Below are 14,928 nucleotides of genomic sequence, written 5' to 3' on the forward strand. Positions count from 1 at the left end.
ACAGGTAAGCGCCCGCCCCGAGCCTTCTGCCCTCTGCCGCGCGTGGGGAAAGTTCTGCGGGATGGAGATCGAGGATGGTCACAACTTTCCTGCCGCTTGGCTAAAAGCTATGAGATCCTAAGGCGGCAATATTCCCAGTGCAAGACACCGATCGCTGAAGCTGCAATCTAATATTAAAGTGAAGGGATAGGTTTTGGTATAGGGAAAAGCTCCGAATTTTTTCCGGCTTTTCCAAGCAATGTTTTTATCCATTCTGCAACAGTGTCTGCACAAGTCTGCTTCTCCCATTCTCCCGCTGTGTTCTGGATGGACGAGATTTTTAATCTCTTGCTTGTGCCAATCCGATTATTGCTATTTTAGTCAATCTCCTCCGGCACTTTTTTCCCCCAATTGGTGAGTTTTCTGATCAGAAAGAGGTTGCTGAGTCTATATCTATATTTCTGTCTTCTGCAGAACCTCTCTCTCTGCCCCAGTCATGCTTTGTTTAAAGGTTTGACTTTTTTTATTGTGTTCCCATTTTTTCTAGGAACACTGATTTTTTTTTGCAAGAAAAAAAAATAAAGCATGCAGTTGGCATCCTATTTAAGACACCGTGTTGTATTGGATAAAACTATAAATTAAGAAAAATGTCCTGTCTCTTTGTAGTTGCATGTATCATATAACTGAGTGTATATATATATGTGTGTGTGTGTGTGTGTTTATTCTAGAGGAAGCTATACACAACAGACAATTAAGTGTAGAAAGACCTTTGGAAGAACAGGTGAGTGAAATAAAAAATATTTACAATTTTTTTTTTTTTGGTGGAATTCCTGTAAATATTTTTAGCCTTCCAGGTACTGGATCCATGAATATCATGAATGGCTAATGAATGGGTAAAAAATAGATTTGTCAGTAAAGTGATTATTGATGGGGTTAGATACAAAATAGGGTTTCAGTAATTTTTAAGAACTGGCATATGGACTATCACTGTCCAGCATTCTGAAAGCAGGTTGTTAGCTCCAACAGCTCAGAGATATGCCATGCCTTTCTATTGACGTCCTATGGGAATATAGCATGAGCTTGGAATGAAGAAGGAAAATGTAACTTGCATTTATCTTAAAATGCAGCTTCTCGTAATGTCTGGTTCTGATCAGAGGATGGGTGGTACTGATGAAAGTCTCTAGTGCTTATTCCTGTTCTACTTATTCAGGCAAACTTCTTACTAAGAGTGAAAATCAGGCATTAAGCCCTCTGCTAATACTGATAAATCAAGAGATCACACATTTTATTCCTTCTACCTGTTTGCTATTTTATTTGCTTTATTTTTGTATATTAGATTGCTGAAGCTGAGGCAGACAAGAATAGGAAAATAGCTCCCACAGGTAAAATATCTTTCCTGGTTTTATAACAATATTCATAATGGTATTCAAAGAGGTATAAGATTTTATGTTATGTTGATATTGATATATTTTCCAGAAAACAAGCCAGAGTTCAGGAATTATTCCTTTGTTGATGACCTGAACCTGCTCAAATCAGTAGCAGAAAGAGAAAGGAATGAGAAGGAGAGGGAGTCAATTAGAAGCTCTTTGTATGAACAGCAAGTGGCCATTGATGATGCAGACTCCACCAAGAACCGCAGGCTTGTGGATGACTTTGACTCCACTAAAAGCGGGCTGGATTATAAATTCCAAGGTATTCCATAATCTTTCACTGACTTCTAGGTTAGATTTCTCTTGCAAACTGATTGCTTTCATGAATGTTGCATTCACTACTAAACATGAGCTCTATTTGTTGCTGGAGTGCAGTTTCAATTATTTCCAGTTGCTTGTTGTATTACAGTTAGGTTATTGAAACACAGTACAAAAGAATTGCTCTTGATTTTAACAGACTTCCATGGAGAAAAGTCTAATTGTATAATTTATAATGTCTTTTAGCAATTTAGATTTGATGGAAGGAAAATGGGACATATTTTTGGATGAAAATATACTTATTCTGTTTTGTAAGGAAGAAGCACTTCTATATGCAGCTAAATCACATATATTTATTCCACATATTATGTGCAGTTTTAGATAATTCTCATGGTCACAAACCTAGAAGAAGTTACCAAAGGCCAAAGAATACTTGCCTTTGCTACAGGAGTAGTTAATTGACTTGTAGTTTAAGTGAGTCTTCTGAGAATTGTAAGCAGCATTTATCTCTGGATATTTTTAATTATATCAAAGTATGCTGATCACAGACCAAAGCTCACTCATTGTATTCCCTCTCCCATTGTCACAAATATATTATTTGCCATAGGTAACAATTACATAATTAAAAGTTAATTTGCTGAAATTCAAACAAGATTATGTACCACTGTCATGAACTGTTTTAATCTAAGTGGCTATACAATGAAAGTAGATAATAGGAAGACACAAATAAGTGGATATGGAAATTTTTTCTCTAAACAGGAAAGTAAGCTCCTAAAGTTCATCTGTGCTCTTTCAGAAGAGCCACTCAGGAAGATATTTTTCAGATGTGGAAAATTGACACAAAGAACTTTTCCCTGTGACTGATTTAATGGCTTACAAAGTGTGTATCAAAGTATATTCCTAATGTATCTAAAAATGCATTTTTGTTCTGAAGAGAAGATGTGGGCAGATATTTTTTATGAGATGTTTAATCTAAATGAGTTAGAATGATCAGCACACAGTAAAACTGTAATCCTTTCAGACGACCCAGATGGCCTCCATCAATTAGATGGCACTCCTTTAACTGCTGAAGACATTGTTCAAAAAATTGCTGCAAGAATTTATGAGGAAAATGACAGAGGAGTGTTTGACAAGATTGTTTCAAAACTTCTAAATCTGGGGCTAGTAAGTATTTTGGTAATCGTCATTTAACTGTGTTTTGGATTGGATTAATGCTCTTTGTAAAAACAATTCAGATGCACACTTTGTCTGAAGCAAGTGGGACTCAGTGTCTAAGCAAATTTCTAGAGCTATTTGGACTTGCTGGTTGAGCTCTGCAGTAGCATTGTTGTTCCTGTGATGTCTTTGCAACAAAATAGGCCAAACTGCAGAATGTTTCTCATGTTGAAAAACATTCACTGATTGTACTCCTCCCATCTCTGCCCTCATTTTTCCTTTAATTTGTCTTCTGATTTTCACTGAGTGCTTTTCTATTATTAATTTATTTTCTATACTTAAGGGGGAAAGGTCTGAGCTCTTTCCTATCCACCTAATGCTGATTAGTGTCATCAGCAAACACATAATGTTGCTGGCTAGTTGAGGACATTTTACATTACTGATTTTTAGGAAGAGTGGATTTGTTTCTGACCTCTGAATGTCTCAATGGCTTTAGCCATTGCCATTTGGGATCTTTATATTTTAAAATGCTCACCTTATCTTTTGAGCACTAGATTTTGCAGCTGAGTATTGCACCCCACTAATTACAGAGGGAGCTGTGGGACAGCTGCATGGGAGAGTTCTTGTTCAAGTGACAGATGTTATGAAGCAAAGAGAAAACATTTTAATGACATCATAGAAATCTGTTTGCTTTTTTCCCATTCTGTATTACTAAATTCTGTTGTAATTATTCAACTGTCCATAGATATGTTGCAGAGCTTATGTATTTCTATATACACAGACATGGACACGCATATAGGGAGGTGCCACACTTGCAGCTCCATCTTTCAAGCTGCACTCCACTGTGTTAAGTCCTAAAGAGGTTTGGTTTGAAGGCTGTATGTGTGAATGGGTGGGGTTTATGTGTACACACAGATGAGATGTGCATTTCTATGTATATATGTATAGGAGTGTTATAAATGTTGACATGTCTATATGTACACACAGGTATTACACCTCATTTGGCTGTGCTCAGCTTTGAAACAAACATACAGCAATCTATTTTCATATTGATATCAGGTTTCATATTGATGCTTGATATAAAAAAATCACAGTATCTTATAAGTACTCTGCACAAATATTTTAACAGATCACAGAGAGTCAGGCCTATACCCTGGAAGATGAAGTGGCAGAGGTTTTACAACAGCTAATTGCAAATGAAGCAAAGGATCGTGAGAAGCAGTCTGAAGATTTTGATTACCCTGCTAGCAGAGCAGATAGTGATACAAAAGAAAAGCAACAGGAAAGAATGGTAATTTCTTAGCTAATAATTTTGTCTTGCTTGCCAAATGGTACTAGTACTGTGCTCTTTAGGGAATAGTTAGTTCAATCTGGAAACAAGAGGTGTTCTTAAAGAAATTCTGTCTGATAGGAAAAAGAATCTTGACTTAAAAATTTAAGATGTCAATTGAAATAGCTGAGAAAATACTATAGTCTTCACCTTGCACTTAGAACAATGGTGGCATGAAGTTGTGATAGAAATTTTTGCTCTATTAACTCTATAATCAAAAGCAATGTGCTTAAAGATTTTTTTTAATTATATCTTATGTGGAGACACCAAGCAAATCTGATCAGGATAGTTTCATTAATGGAGAAGTTGATGATACACTGGATAACACGTGGTCATCATCTAATGTGTTGGAAAGAAGAAATGAGCTGCCTTCTGAAGATAATTTCGAAGACCTCCAATATTTTCCAAATTTTTATGCATTATTAAAAAGTCTTAACTCAGGTAAGCTTGTCGTGTGGTTACAGAAATATTAGGAAAAAACTTTAAAAATTAAGACTCTCTGTTTTCTCCTCCTCTTGTCTCTTCCCCACAGCTTCCCTAGTTGCTTTGAAAATGTTTTGTAAGAGACATAGCAGAAACTAATTTGATTAGTGATTTTGATGGCAGAACACTGGCAGGAACAACACTCAGAACTGCAAAGAGTGTGACCTAGACAGCCCTTCCCATCTTGTGCTGTGTGATTCAGGAGTCCTGAATTCTTTTAATTCCTGTAAGGACATGATGAAAAGCTGGCAAATGGTTTTCCCCAGAGATCTTTCCAGTAACATCCATGTCTTCTAAGCCAAGAGATACGAGTAAGCCACAGTAGGATCCTCACAGTGATGGTAGCAGTAAATGAGTGTGAGCCTCCCAGCCTTTCCACAAACCACAGGTTTGCTGTTTATTGCAGTGAAAGCCCTGCAGTCTCTTCCTATTCCGGTGTTGGACATCACAGCTTCCAGTCATTGCAGACAAGACTGTGGCTCCTTGCCACTGCCCTGTGTCATCACCCTCTACACACACCCACTCTCTGCAGCCACACACACTCTCTAACTTTTGGAGGGATGGGGGGGTGGTATTTGTATCAATGCTCCTTGTCCTGCAGGAGCATTAATAATTGCTTCAAATTGTCCCCATGTTCACCTGAGTGGAGAGCTAAAATGAAAAACCTGAGGGCATATTTTGCTCAAGTCCAATCAATAAACTTTCAATTCTTCTTCCTGTTCTTTTTAATTTTCCCATGGCAATTCTGCATGCTAGTTCTTCTCCTTTTTCCACTCACAATACAGGCAGGCATGTTGGGTTTAACAGGTTATGAAGCAAACAGAACCAGGTCCACTGGCTGCACATCTCCTGCTTTATGTGTTCACCTGTCAGGTTGTATCGAGCTGGAGGAGAGGATTCAGTTGCATCCTACAACTGTGTGTTAAATTGCAGGCAGCAATAAAAAGCCTGTTCAGCAGCTCTCCAGAGTGGCTGGCCCTCTGCCAAGGTTGGGAGTGTGTTTCTGACTGTCCCTGACTGACAGTGCCCCTGGCTCTGTTGGGTCCTTCAGTGACAGCCTGGGCAGTGGGAAAAGCCTGTGTGACTGTGATGGGCAAGTTTCACACTGCTAATGCAGAAATAGCAGTAATATTGTTCAGCACATAAACACAGTGGGAAAAGAAAAGCTAAGAAGCAGTGGGCAAAACCTGATTATTTGTATAATTTTTTTTTGTACTTTTGTATTGTATTCTGAAGTCATGATCCTCCCAGCCACATAATGCTTTGTTGTCCCAGTAAGCAAGTCATGGACTTGTCCAAGTAACAATCTCATTTGGGACACTTCATATTTTTGTCATTGAACCCGTGGATCTTGTAGGAGAAAAGATCTCTTCCATACAGAGCCAGACTGATCTACTAAATACTTCCAAACAAATAAAAGAAAAATGACATGCTCTAGAAATCTCTACCTGTATCTGCCCTCCAACCATCAATTTGAACTGTCAGATCATTCCATCTTTGTGTGCTTAGTGTTCTTAGCTGTAAAATGGAATTAATAGCATTTGCCTTTCAAGCCAATGGTGTTATGACACAGCCCCTCAAGAAAAAAAGCTATGAAGAAGACCCTACCCCTGATGTTTTAAAGTATGTACTTTGCAGGAACAGTTTAAAAAGAAACTTGTATGTAAGTTCTCATTCTAATCCAGCGCAACATTTTCTCTTTTAATGAGTAGGTCATTCTTGATGCATGAATTTTGCACAGTTTGCAGAACAGTTTTTCCAAGTTACCTGAAGGTTGACTAGTTTTGCTTCATCCCTCACACAGAGACAGAGACAAAAGAGAAAGAGACCTTGATAACGATCATGAAAACCTTGATTGATTTTGTGAAGATGATGGTTAAATATGGAACAATCACACCAGAAGAAGGAGTTTCCTATCTTGGTGAGAGTACATACTTTATACAACTGTTAGTAATGGTGTGTTCTTCCTCTACCAGCAGTGATACTTATCTTCTCATCTTCCTTGCTCTTATGAAACCTGTTTCAGATTTGTTCATTGAAAATGAACCTTTTAAATGATTGATCATTCCCTACAGCAATGTTCAATTCCATACTGCTTTAATATTTCCATCTAATGAAGGAGAGGTAATATATCAGAAAGGCATTTAGAGTATTATTACACTTTTGTATCTGTGAAGCACAATTTATTTCAATTACTTTATATCAGGGGAATATTAGGGTTTTCTCTGTTCTATTAAAGTGGATTAGGTACCTGGATTTCCCAGAAATAATCCAGCACTTCAACTCCTTTAATCTCTCACTGTAGGTAGCTGGACTAGATGGGACCTAAGGCTAAGTTTGTCCACCAAGTAAATCTCCTTCATCTATGAAGAGTGTTACATCTTGGCACAGGAGCAGATTTTGAAGCGCTCTTTCCTGGATCCATTTTAGAGTGGATTTGGCTATGTAGGGTTTGTAAAATTGTTACCATTTCCTGAAGAGGGAGTTTGGAATGGCCTGGTTTGTGTCTCACACACATTTCCTGGCTTTGACAAACTCTCTTCTATTCGCTATAGGCAACCTGTCTAGTTAAACAAGCTGACCTACAAAAGAAGGGCTCATCTGTAGAAACTCTGCAAAACTCTTTAATTTTTATGAAGTATTTCTGGTCTGGATTAGTCTAAAAAATTTTTGTTTGCATCAGGGAAATTTCTCAGCTTCATAAATCAGCCTGTCACAGAGAGAGGACTGGCAATGCTTTTTCTACATTGCAGATACTTGATTGATGGAATTGTAACTGTATGGATTGAGTATCAATTACTTGCCTACAAACGATCCAGTGAATCATGACTCACATTCAATGCATGATTGCACCTCCTCTCTAAAGAATTCATGATATAGCTGACCAAGGAATCTCCTTGAATTTTGGAATATTTGGACAACTTATGGTTCAGTCCAGCTCTTTATTTCTCTGTCTGCTAGTACATCTAAAGAAAGATGCACATAAAGAAATGGTTGATTTTGAGCACAGTGGTTTCAGTGTCATTCTAGGAATGAAGATACTATGGCTTGATCAGATATTGCCAAAACTTAATAGGCTAAATTCATCCCTGATGCAAGACCGTGCAGATAATGGAATTACACTAGGAATGCATTTTTCCTGCTAAAATTCAGGGCAATTGTTCACATTGACTTTTGTTTGAGCAAATAGATACTGTAACCCTGGAAACAAATTGCCTTGATGACATAGTACAGAAGGCAAGGATTGGGTTAAGAGTCTGAGAGGTCTGATTTAGTCTGGATTTAAAGTAAGACTATCAACTGATGTATCCAGACTGCCTTGCAAATGAGTGATTTATGCAGAGATGGATTTTGTGCTCCATCAAAGCAACTTACTGTTGTGGAAAAAGCTTTCTCATGGATTCTCAGGTTGCTTCTGTGGTATTCTTTTTTTAGACTTGCTGTTGAGAAATTGCTTTAAAGCTGACCTTCATTTATTGAGCTAATACTCTCAAATAGTGAAGCAGAGCATCCACAGGAGCAGGTTAGCTTCTTGCACTGTCCTTAAGCAGCAGTTTTATTGCCACTCTTACTGAGCTAAAAGTTCTATAGTCTGTAGTAGCTGGATAGGTACTGTGTATCTTGGTGCAGTTTGGATTAGGGGATTGATACACAGCTGTGGTTATTTATAGCAGATAAAGGAATGAGTATGAATACCTGTCAGAGAGAAGAATCAGTGTAAAAAATTGGCAGCTTTTTGTTGTTGTTTCCTCAGTCTATAATCAGTGAGCAGATTCTGTGCTACTTGGTGGAAAATACCTACTGGGTCTGTGCAGATGGATTACATCCTCTCTCCATTTTATTACAGTAGGAAACTGCCTAAATTAATTTTCCCCACTCTGTGACTGAAGCCATGCGTAAGCTAAGCCTCTGAATTATACATTCAAAATGATAAATCATTTACTGAATCAAGTCACAAGGTGCAGCTTTTTTGCCTGCCACAGGAGTGCAGAGACCGTGAATTTGAATGCATATACCAGTAACAGCTGGCTTGGGATTTGGAAACCACAGCATTATGTCATCATCATTTGATATTACTCTAGGGGAAAGTATTTTGCTGCAGCGGTGACTGATGTTATTGGGTTTAGCTTTAAGTTACAAAAGGTCTAGCTGCAGTGTGATGCAAGAAAAATGCAGATGCACATACATGGAAACACAAGGAATAAGTTTATTTTTTAAGACATATATTCAATATTATGTAATACATATTTAAAAGCTTTCCATATGCTAAATGTAATCTGTAACAGAATACAGAAAGCCCAGACCAGCATATTTATGTATATGAATCAGGAGAAAAAGTGATGCCTACCTTTTACAGTATATGTTCAGAAGTATAGCTCTGGAAGCATTAAAGACACTGTAACAAACTGATAGAAAATGTGTGTTCAGCTGAGGTGCACCTTATTTGATAATTATCCTGCTGTGGCAAAATGCCACCATTTTCTATCACTCTTTACTTTCTTAGCTATGAATGCTGTTAGAGAAAACAAATTCTTCTGTGGAGTACAAGCCTCATTATATGTTCCTTGCCTGTTCAAAGGCTTTCAGAAATCTTTCTAGAAAGACCATCTGCCCTCTGAATATTGAAAGCTGCTTTAAAATCATTTTTGCAGTTAAAAGAATGGACAAACATTGTTTGGTACAGAAAGCATAAGGTACTGAATTATGACACAGGATCTCAGGAGCACAAGAAGCTTGGGAATTAGATCCAACTGTGGTATTAATTTAGCCTCCTTTGGATGTGTTGGCAGCATCCAGCAAATGCTGCCCAAACAACTGAACTCCTCTTGCTTGCCCCAGCCTTCCAGAGGCACAAGCTGCTGTCCCTGAACAAGCTGAGTTTTGGGAAGGGCTTGGGACAGTTACTGAAATGATGTTACTGTTGCTGTTGGCAAGGGTGCAGTGGCAGAGGGGAGTTTTGTGTTGGAACACTCCCATGTAGTGCCCAGTGGAAAGCTGTAAGAGGCTTTCAGATAAGTTATGACTGATTCAGCATAAAATATTTCATTATTCATGGCATTCATAACATTTATATTGCATAAATAGCTGATACTGATGTGTAAATATCTGATACTCTGTGCACAACTGAAAGGACAATATCCTTCACAGTGCTGAGTGCTTCAAGAGAAAAAAACAGCTAGTGGCTCTTTGAGCCCATAGCAAAACTCACTTTGATTTCAGCAGAGCACAACAAGGCATGCATTGCACAGATACTTGTACTGTTTAAATATTAGTTTCTGACTTATATCATACTTTCCTTCATTTTCCTTCTGTCTGTTGAGTAACATGATGGTAGAGATTCACTCTGACAGTCTTTCCACCAAAGCCATCTATCACAGACCAGATAAATATTAAAGAGAAGCTTCATCTACACCACATAAAGAATTTTTATGTGGGACAAGTGACTTTCCCTGTATATGCCAGGCTATCTAACTAGTTTTAAAATGAAAGCATAGCAGTCCACTACCATCTTGATAAAAGCTCTATTTATAGTACTTATGTGAACTGTAGTTTTGTAATATATTTATTTTAATAATATAGCTTGGAAACAAGAACAAATGGATTCAGCCAGTTTGTTTAGATACTATTGTAAATTATCTCCCACTAATAAGACCAAAATAATGAGTGGTTTTGAGAAAGATTCTAGGAAACATTTGCAATTAGAGGCTTGGGGCCATAAAAAATACAGCTTTCAGAGATGATAGACGAATTCTTAAGAGACACCAGTGTGTATACATGAATCCTTTTTACACAGCAGATTAATTATATTCTCCTGCTGTGTGCTGCTTACAAGAGTAGATTTGTAGCAAATATATTCATTGCCATCCCAACCAAGTGAAAAATATGTTACTCAATAAACAATTACCCTAAAAATGCAGATTAGTTATGTGCACATTGTAGCCTTGTGTGGAGTTCTCTTTTTTTGAATAGCATATGTAGCACAGACTTTTGCCGTCAGTACTTCTCTAGGTCACAGATACATCTGTGAGATAGAGAAATACTGTGTCTTCCACAGCTGGAGAAAAGAAAGGGGCAAAGGACTGGGAAGAAAAATGAAAACTCTTCAGCTTTGCTGTATTTGAAGGGGATCCCACTTTTTACCTCCTTGTGGTAAAGTATTTAGATACTGGAGTCACAGTGTAGAACACACAGCCCACAGCAGACTGGTTGAGGGGCAAACCCCCTTTTATTTAGGAGGGAAATAGAGAAATCATTGCAGCTGATCAGAGAGCAGTGTTTGAGTCCCAGCTGCCTTCTTCCCTAGACCAAACCAAAGCCACCTCTCACACCTCTCCCTTTGGCTCTGACTCACTGTCAGAATCCACACTGTCCCCCGTGACTGAGTAGGAGACTGTGTGTGTTAGAAATGGGCATGAACAGATGTCTCTGTTTACCTTTTCCACCCTCACATCTTTGTTCTTCATGGACAGCAAGGGAGAGGACCAAGCTGCAGGACACAGGAGCCCTGGGAGATGGATTGTTCATGGGGAGCTCTGCCAAGGAGTACGAGCACTCCTTAGTCTGGTCCTTTCCTAAAGAACTGCTGGGATTTTGTTTTATTATGATACTGTGTTTTAGGCAAACTGAGCTGGTGTGAAAGGGGAAGGAGAAGGGGCAGAAAGTCTCCTATGTTGATTTTTGACATGTCCCTGCCTCTCCATGCTAAGGAATATGAAATAGCTGTTGAGCCTCTTGCATTCATTCTTGGTACCTCCCACAGCTCCACTTCTGATGAAGGCAAAGCTCTGTGATTTCCCCATTGTATGCCAGTGCACAGTAGCCACAATCTGGCCTTTTCCTGGGAGAGGAGAACTTGTGTGAATAATGTGACTAATGCCTGACATTCTCATCAGCACAGATGCTGCAGGCCAAAGATCTGATCCTGCTATTTGTTTAGCTAGCCAAGAACAGGCAGAGAGCCAAGAGTGTGAGGCAAAGTGCAGATCACAGCCCACTCTGGCATCATCTTTCCTCTCCTCGCTGAGACCATAAGCTGATGCTCCCTGATGCAGACTGTGATTTCAGAGGGTGAGGGAAGGTCTGGCTGAAGCAGAGCCAGAGGCTACAAGTGGAAGATGGACAGTGTCATGTGGACCTTTCGTTCATTTTGACCTGGGCCATGAAGAGCACTGACTGTATTTCATGCAGGGAACCATTTATGCATAATACCATCTTTTTCTTTTTAAAAATCCTTTTTTCCAAAGGTCTCTTTGTTGCTACTGCAAATTTTCTTCATAAACATTAAATTATTTAACAAATTTTTCCCTGCCTTAATTTGCCTTTTAGTGATTTTCCTTACCCAGTATTTATCATGTGAATGATGCATACAGCTGCCAGTGGGAGTAATTTAATTTCAGGCAGCTCTTTTCTCTGCTATTTATTTTTTATCTGATGAACTAAAGTCACACAGATGACAGTGTACTGTTCTGTATCTGAAAAGTAGAAATCAGAGACACCTCAGATGGCAAAAGTGAGCTGAATACTGAGGAGCAGCAGTGGTTCTGTCAAGTACATGCAAATAGTTAAACCCAAGATGAATTTGCATGGAGATAAGATAAAATGATGTGGGGACAGAGAGTGTGCAAAGATCCCAGGCAAGACTGGAATCTAGGAAGTATATTGATTGCAGATCTCACTGCACCTTTATAGCTGTTCTTTCTGTAACCTCCTGCATGTCTGTCCCCTGCTACTTCTGCATTTAAATAAACACGTGAATGTGTTTTTTTCTGCACTCCTTAGATCTTACCTCCTATTTCCCCCATTCAGACTCACTGCATAAGAAAACAAATGGGTGGCTGTGGTGTCGAAAGTCTGTGACCTCACAGTTCACAAGACCAGGACCACTACACAATATGGGAAACTGGGCATCACCTGAGGGTGACATTGTGTGTGAGGGTGTAGTATTTTTGTATCCACAGATCTCAGATATGTTTTGGGAGAGATCCAGGAGTTTTAGTCTCACTAATTGCTTTTCCCACCACATTACATGACTATCAAATTATGTGTTCAAGAATCTAAATAAATACTTTACAGTTCATTCCTTTGCTTCTCACTGTCTACCATTTGAATTTGCAGTTATTTCTTCCAAATATATTGCCTCTTCTTCCATTTCCCTTCGCTGCCTCTTCTGTGCTTTCCCAAGCAGAAGATGGAAATCTCTATCTTCTCATAGTATCTTATTTGACAAATATATTGCTTGGTTCCTGAAAATCCAGGTTTTGCACCCTCCCAAGTGGTTGGTGTTTCTAAAGGAGGGCAAAGCTTTTATTTTTTCTCACTGTATTTAATATCTCCATGAACCCCTCCCTACTTTCTGAATTCAGAGCCACTCTGTTGACAGTTGAGCTCTGAGACCATAAGTTTGAGATGATTGTGTGGGTGTGGGGTAAAGAAGGTGTCACTGAACATTTAAAACTCCATCCCACTCCTGCAGGAGAGGCAGCTCCGTGCTGCTTCAGTCCCAAACCATCATGCTTGTGAAGGGCATGCTGTGAAAACACAGAAAATGTGTGCACAGGGCACGGAGCAGCTCCAGGATGGGAAAGGATTAGCAAAGGACTGCACCACACAGCTCTGAGAGACCTGCCGTCATGCAGAAGAAACGCCTGTAGAATATTGAAAGGATAAATCTGAGAAATAGCCTGTGAGGTAGGGAATTTAATAAGGATGATAAAGGAGACTTGGTCAGAGCTATGTTTACCTCAAAGCACATCTATTTAATTGTGTTTTACTTTTGGAGTTGCTTTTAACCTGATTGCCAAGTGATACTGTTGCTGTCCTAATTTCAGATCACTCTGACCATCTCACCTGTAATCTCTTTACAAGTGATGCCATGAGCTGGGACTTGTCACCTGATGTGTCACTCCTCATGGCAGCATTAGGCTTCAGACACTCTATCACCCCAAATCAGTCAAACAGGGAGATTCAGAAAGAGAATTCCCTGCCTTGACATGTAAGGCAGGGGGCTGGAAAGCAGCAGGAGATTTGCAAGGCTGAGACCCATCTGTAATTCCACAATGGAGGAATTTCTCTTGCTCATCACAGTTTTAGTAGTTTATGTGACACATGCTTGATACAGCTATAGCTGCCCAAAGGTCAAACTCTGCTTTTGGCTACACTGGGGAAAATCCAATGGATATTGACAGTTCTTGGACATGCACTTGTCCAAAGAATTAATCAGACATATTCCCATAGAACAGTCCCAAGCAAATGCTGAGATTTTTCACAGATGGAAAATGGCCTTACAAACTCTTAAAGATCATCTACAACAGGAGACACAAAAGCCCTAGGAGAGCTGTGGTTTCTTAATGCCTGAAATATGTGCATGTCACACAAGCACAAAAGCTTTCCAGCTGAAGCAGTTGGAGTGTGTGAACTCATTAAGTAAACTAATTTTTTAGCTAGTGTTAAAAGTGATCTTAGGTACCTTGATGATCCCTTTTCTCCTTTAATAAACACAGTCTTTTTATGCTGTATGAAAACAGAACAGCAAAGCAGGTCTTTCTGTGGCAATTTAATGACATAGAATCTCAGCTTCAGTCAATTTGGTGAGGATAGAATGTGAAACTGCCTCCCAGGTACAGGACAATTATGCACAAGAAAAAACCCTTTGCAGGAAAATTTGCAAGAGTTTGGGAAACACCATGAATCTGTCTATTGAGAAAGGTCCATGTCAGGCTCCCATTACCAATTCCATTAAATACTCAGATGGATATGTTACTTTCTGCTTCTCTAATAAGAACTAAGTAATTTAATTTGTAATAGTTATCCATGTAGTATCTTTTCCCATGGATTTGGAGGGTGTTACCACAGTACATTCTCCCAGAGTAAAGATAAAACATTCTGGGTTTATGCAGTTCAGATCTTTGGATGCCCACCTTGAAGGACTTCAGAGTTTCAAAACCGCTGGGAATTTGCGTTTTCTGGTGGAATTAAGAGCATCTGTCAGTGTGTAGGAACTGGGCCTAGGATGTCTCTGAAAGCCTACTCAAAACAGAAGCCCTCCTGCAGCATGAACGCTTTAGTGAGTCACCCCAGATCAAAGAGCAGTTAGAAAGTGAGGCAAGGCAGAAAGCAGATCTTGTGACTCTGGTGTCTGCTTGGATGATGAGATTATCCTGCTCTGCAGAAAGCTGTGCCAGAGCACTGGCCTATTTACCAGCCTGGGTCACTTCCATTAGCTCAGTAGTTATTGTCCTGTTGTTTTAATTCGTGCCATTTCAAATAAGTGGCCCGCAGTGTGGAAGGGTCAGT

General features: G+C 39.2%; 1 protein-coding gene across 1 annotated transcript in view; it reads left to right on the forward strand.

Annotated features, from left to right (window-relative positions):
* The first annotated feature begins 61 nt into the window (after positions 1-61).
* SCG3 (secretogranin III) overlaps positions 62-14,928 on the forward strand; it is a 27,485-nt gene continuing 12,618 nt past the window's right edge. The window contains exons 1-8 of the mRNA XM_031055900.1: positions 62-77; positions 708-760; positions 1,316-1,361; positions 1,456-1,671; positions 2,689-2,831; positions 3,952-4,113; positions 4,416-4,593; positions 6,440-6,585. Of these exons, the coding sequence (XP_030911760.1) occupies positions 62-77; positions 708-760; positions 1,316-1,361; positions 1,456-1,671; positions 2,689-2,831; positions 3,952-4,113; positions 4,416-4,593; positions 6,440-6,585 (960 nt within the window). The remainder of the gene's footprint in view (positions 78-707; positions 761-1,315; positions 1,362-1,455; positions 1,672-2,688; positions 2,832-3,951; positions 4,114-4,415; positions 4,594-6,439; positions 6,586-14,928) is intronic.

The sequence above is a fragment of the Geospiza fortis genome, unplaced genomic scaffold (genome assembly GCF_000277835.1).
Source record: "Geospiza fortis unplaced genomic scaffold, GeoFor_1.0 scaffold171, whole genome shotgun sequence".
Lineage (NCBI taxonomy): Eukaryota > Metazoa > Chordata > Aves > Passeriformes > Thraupidae > Geospiza > Geospiza fortis.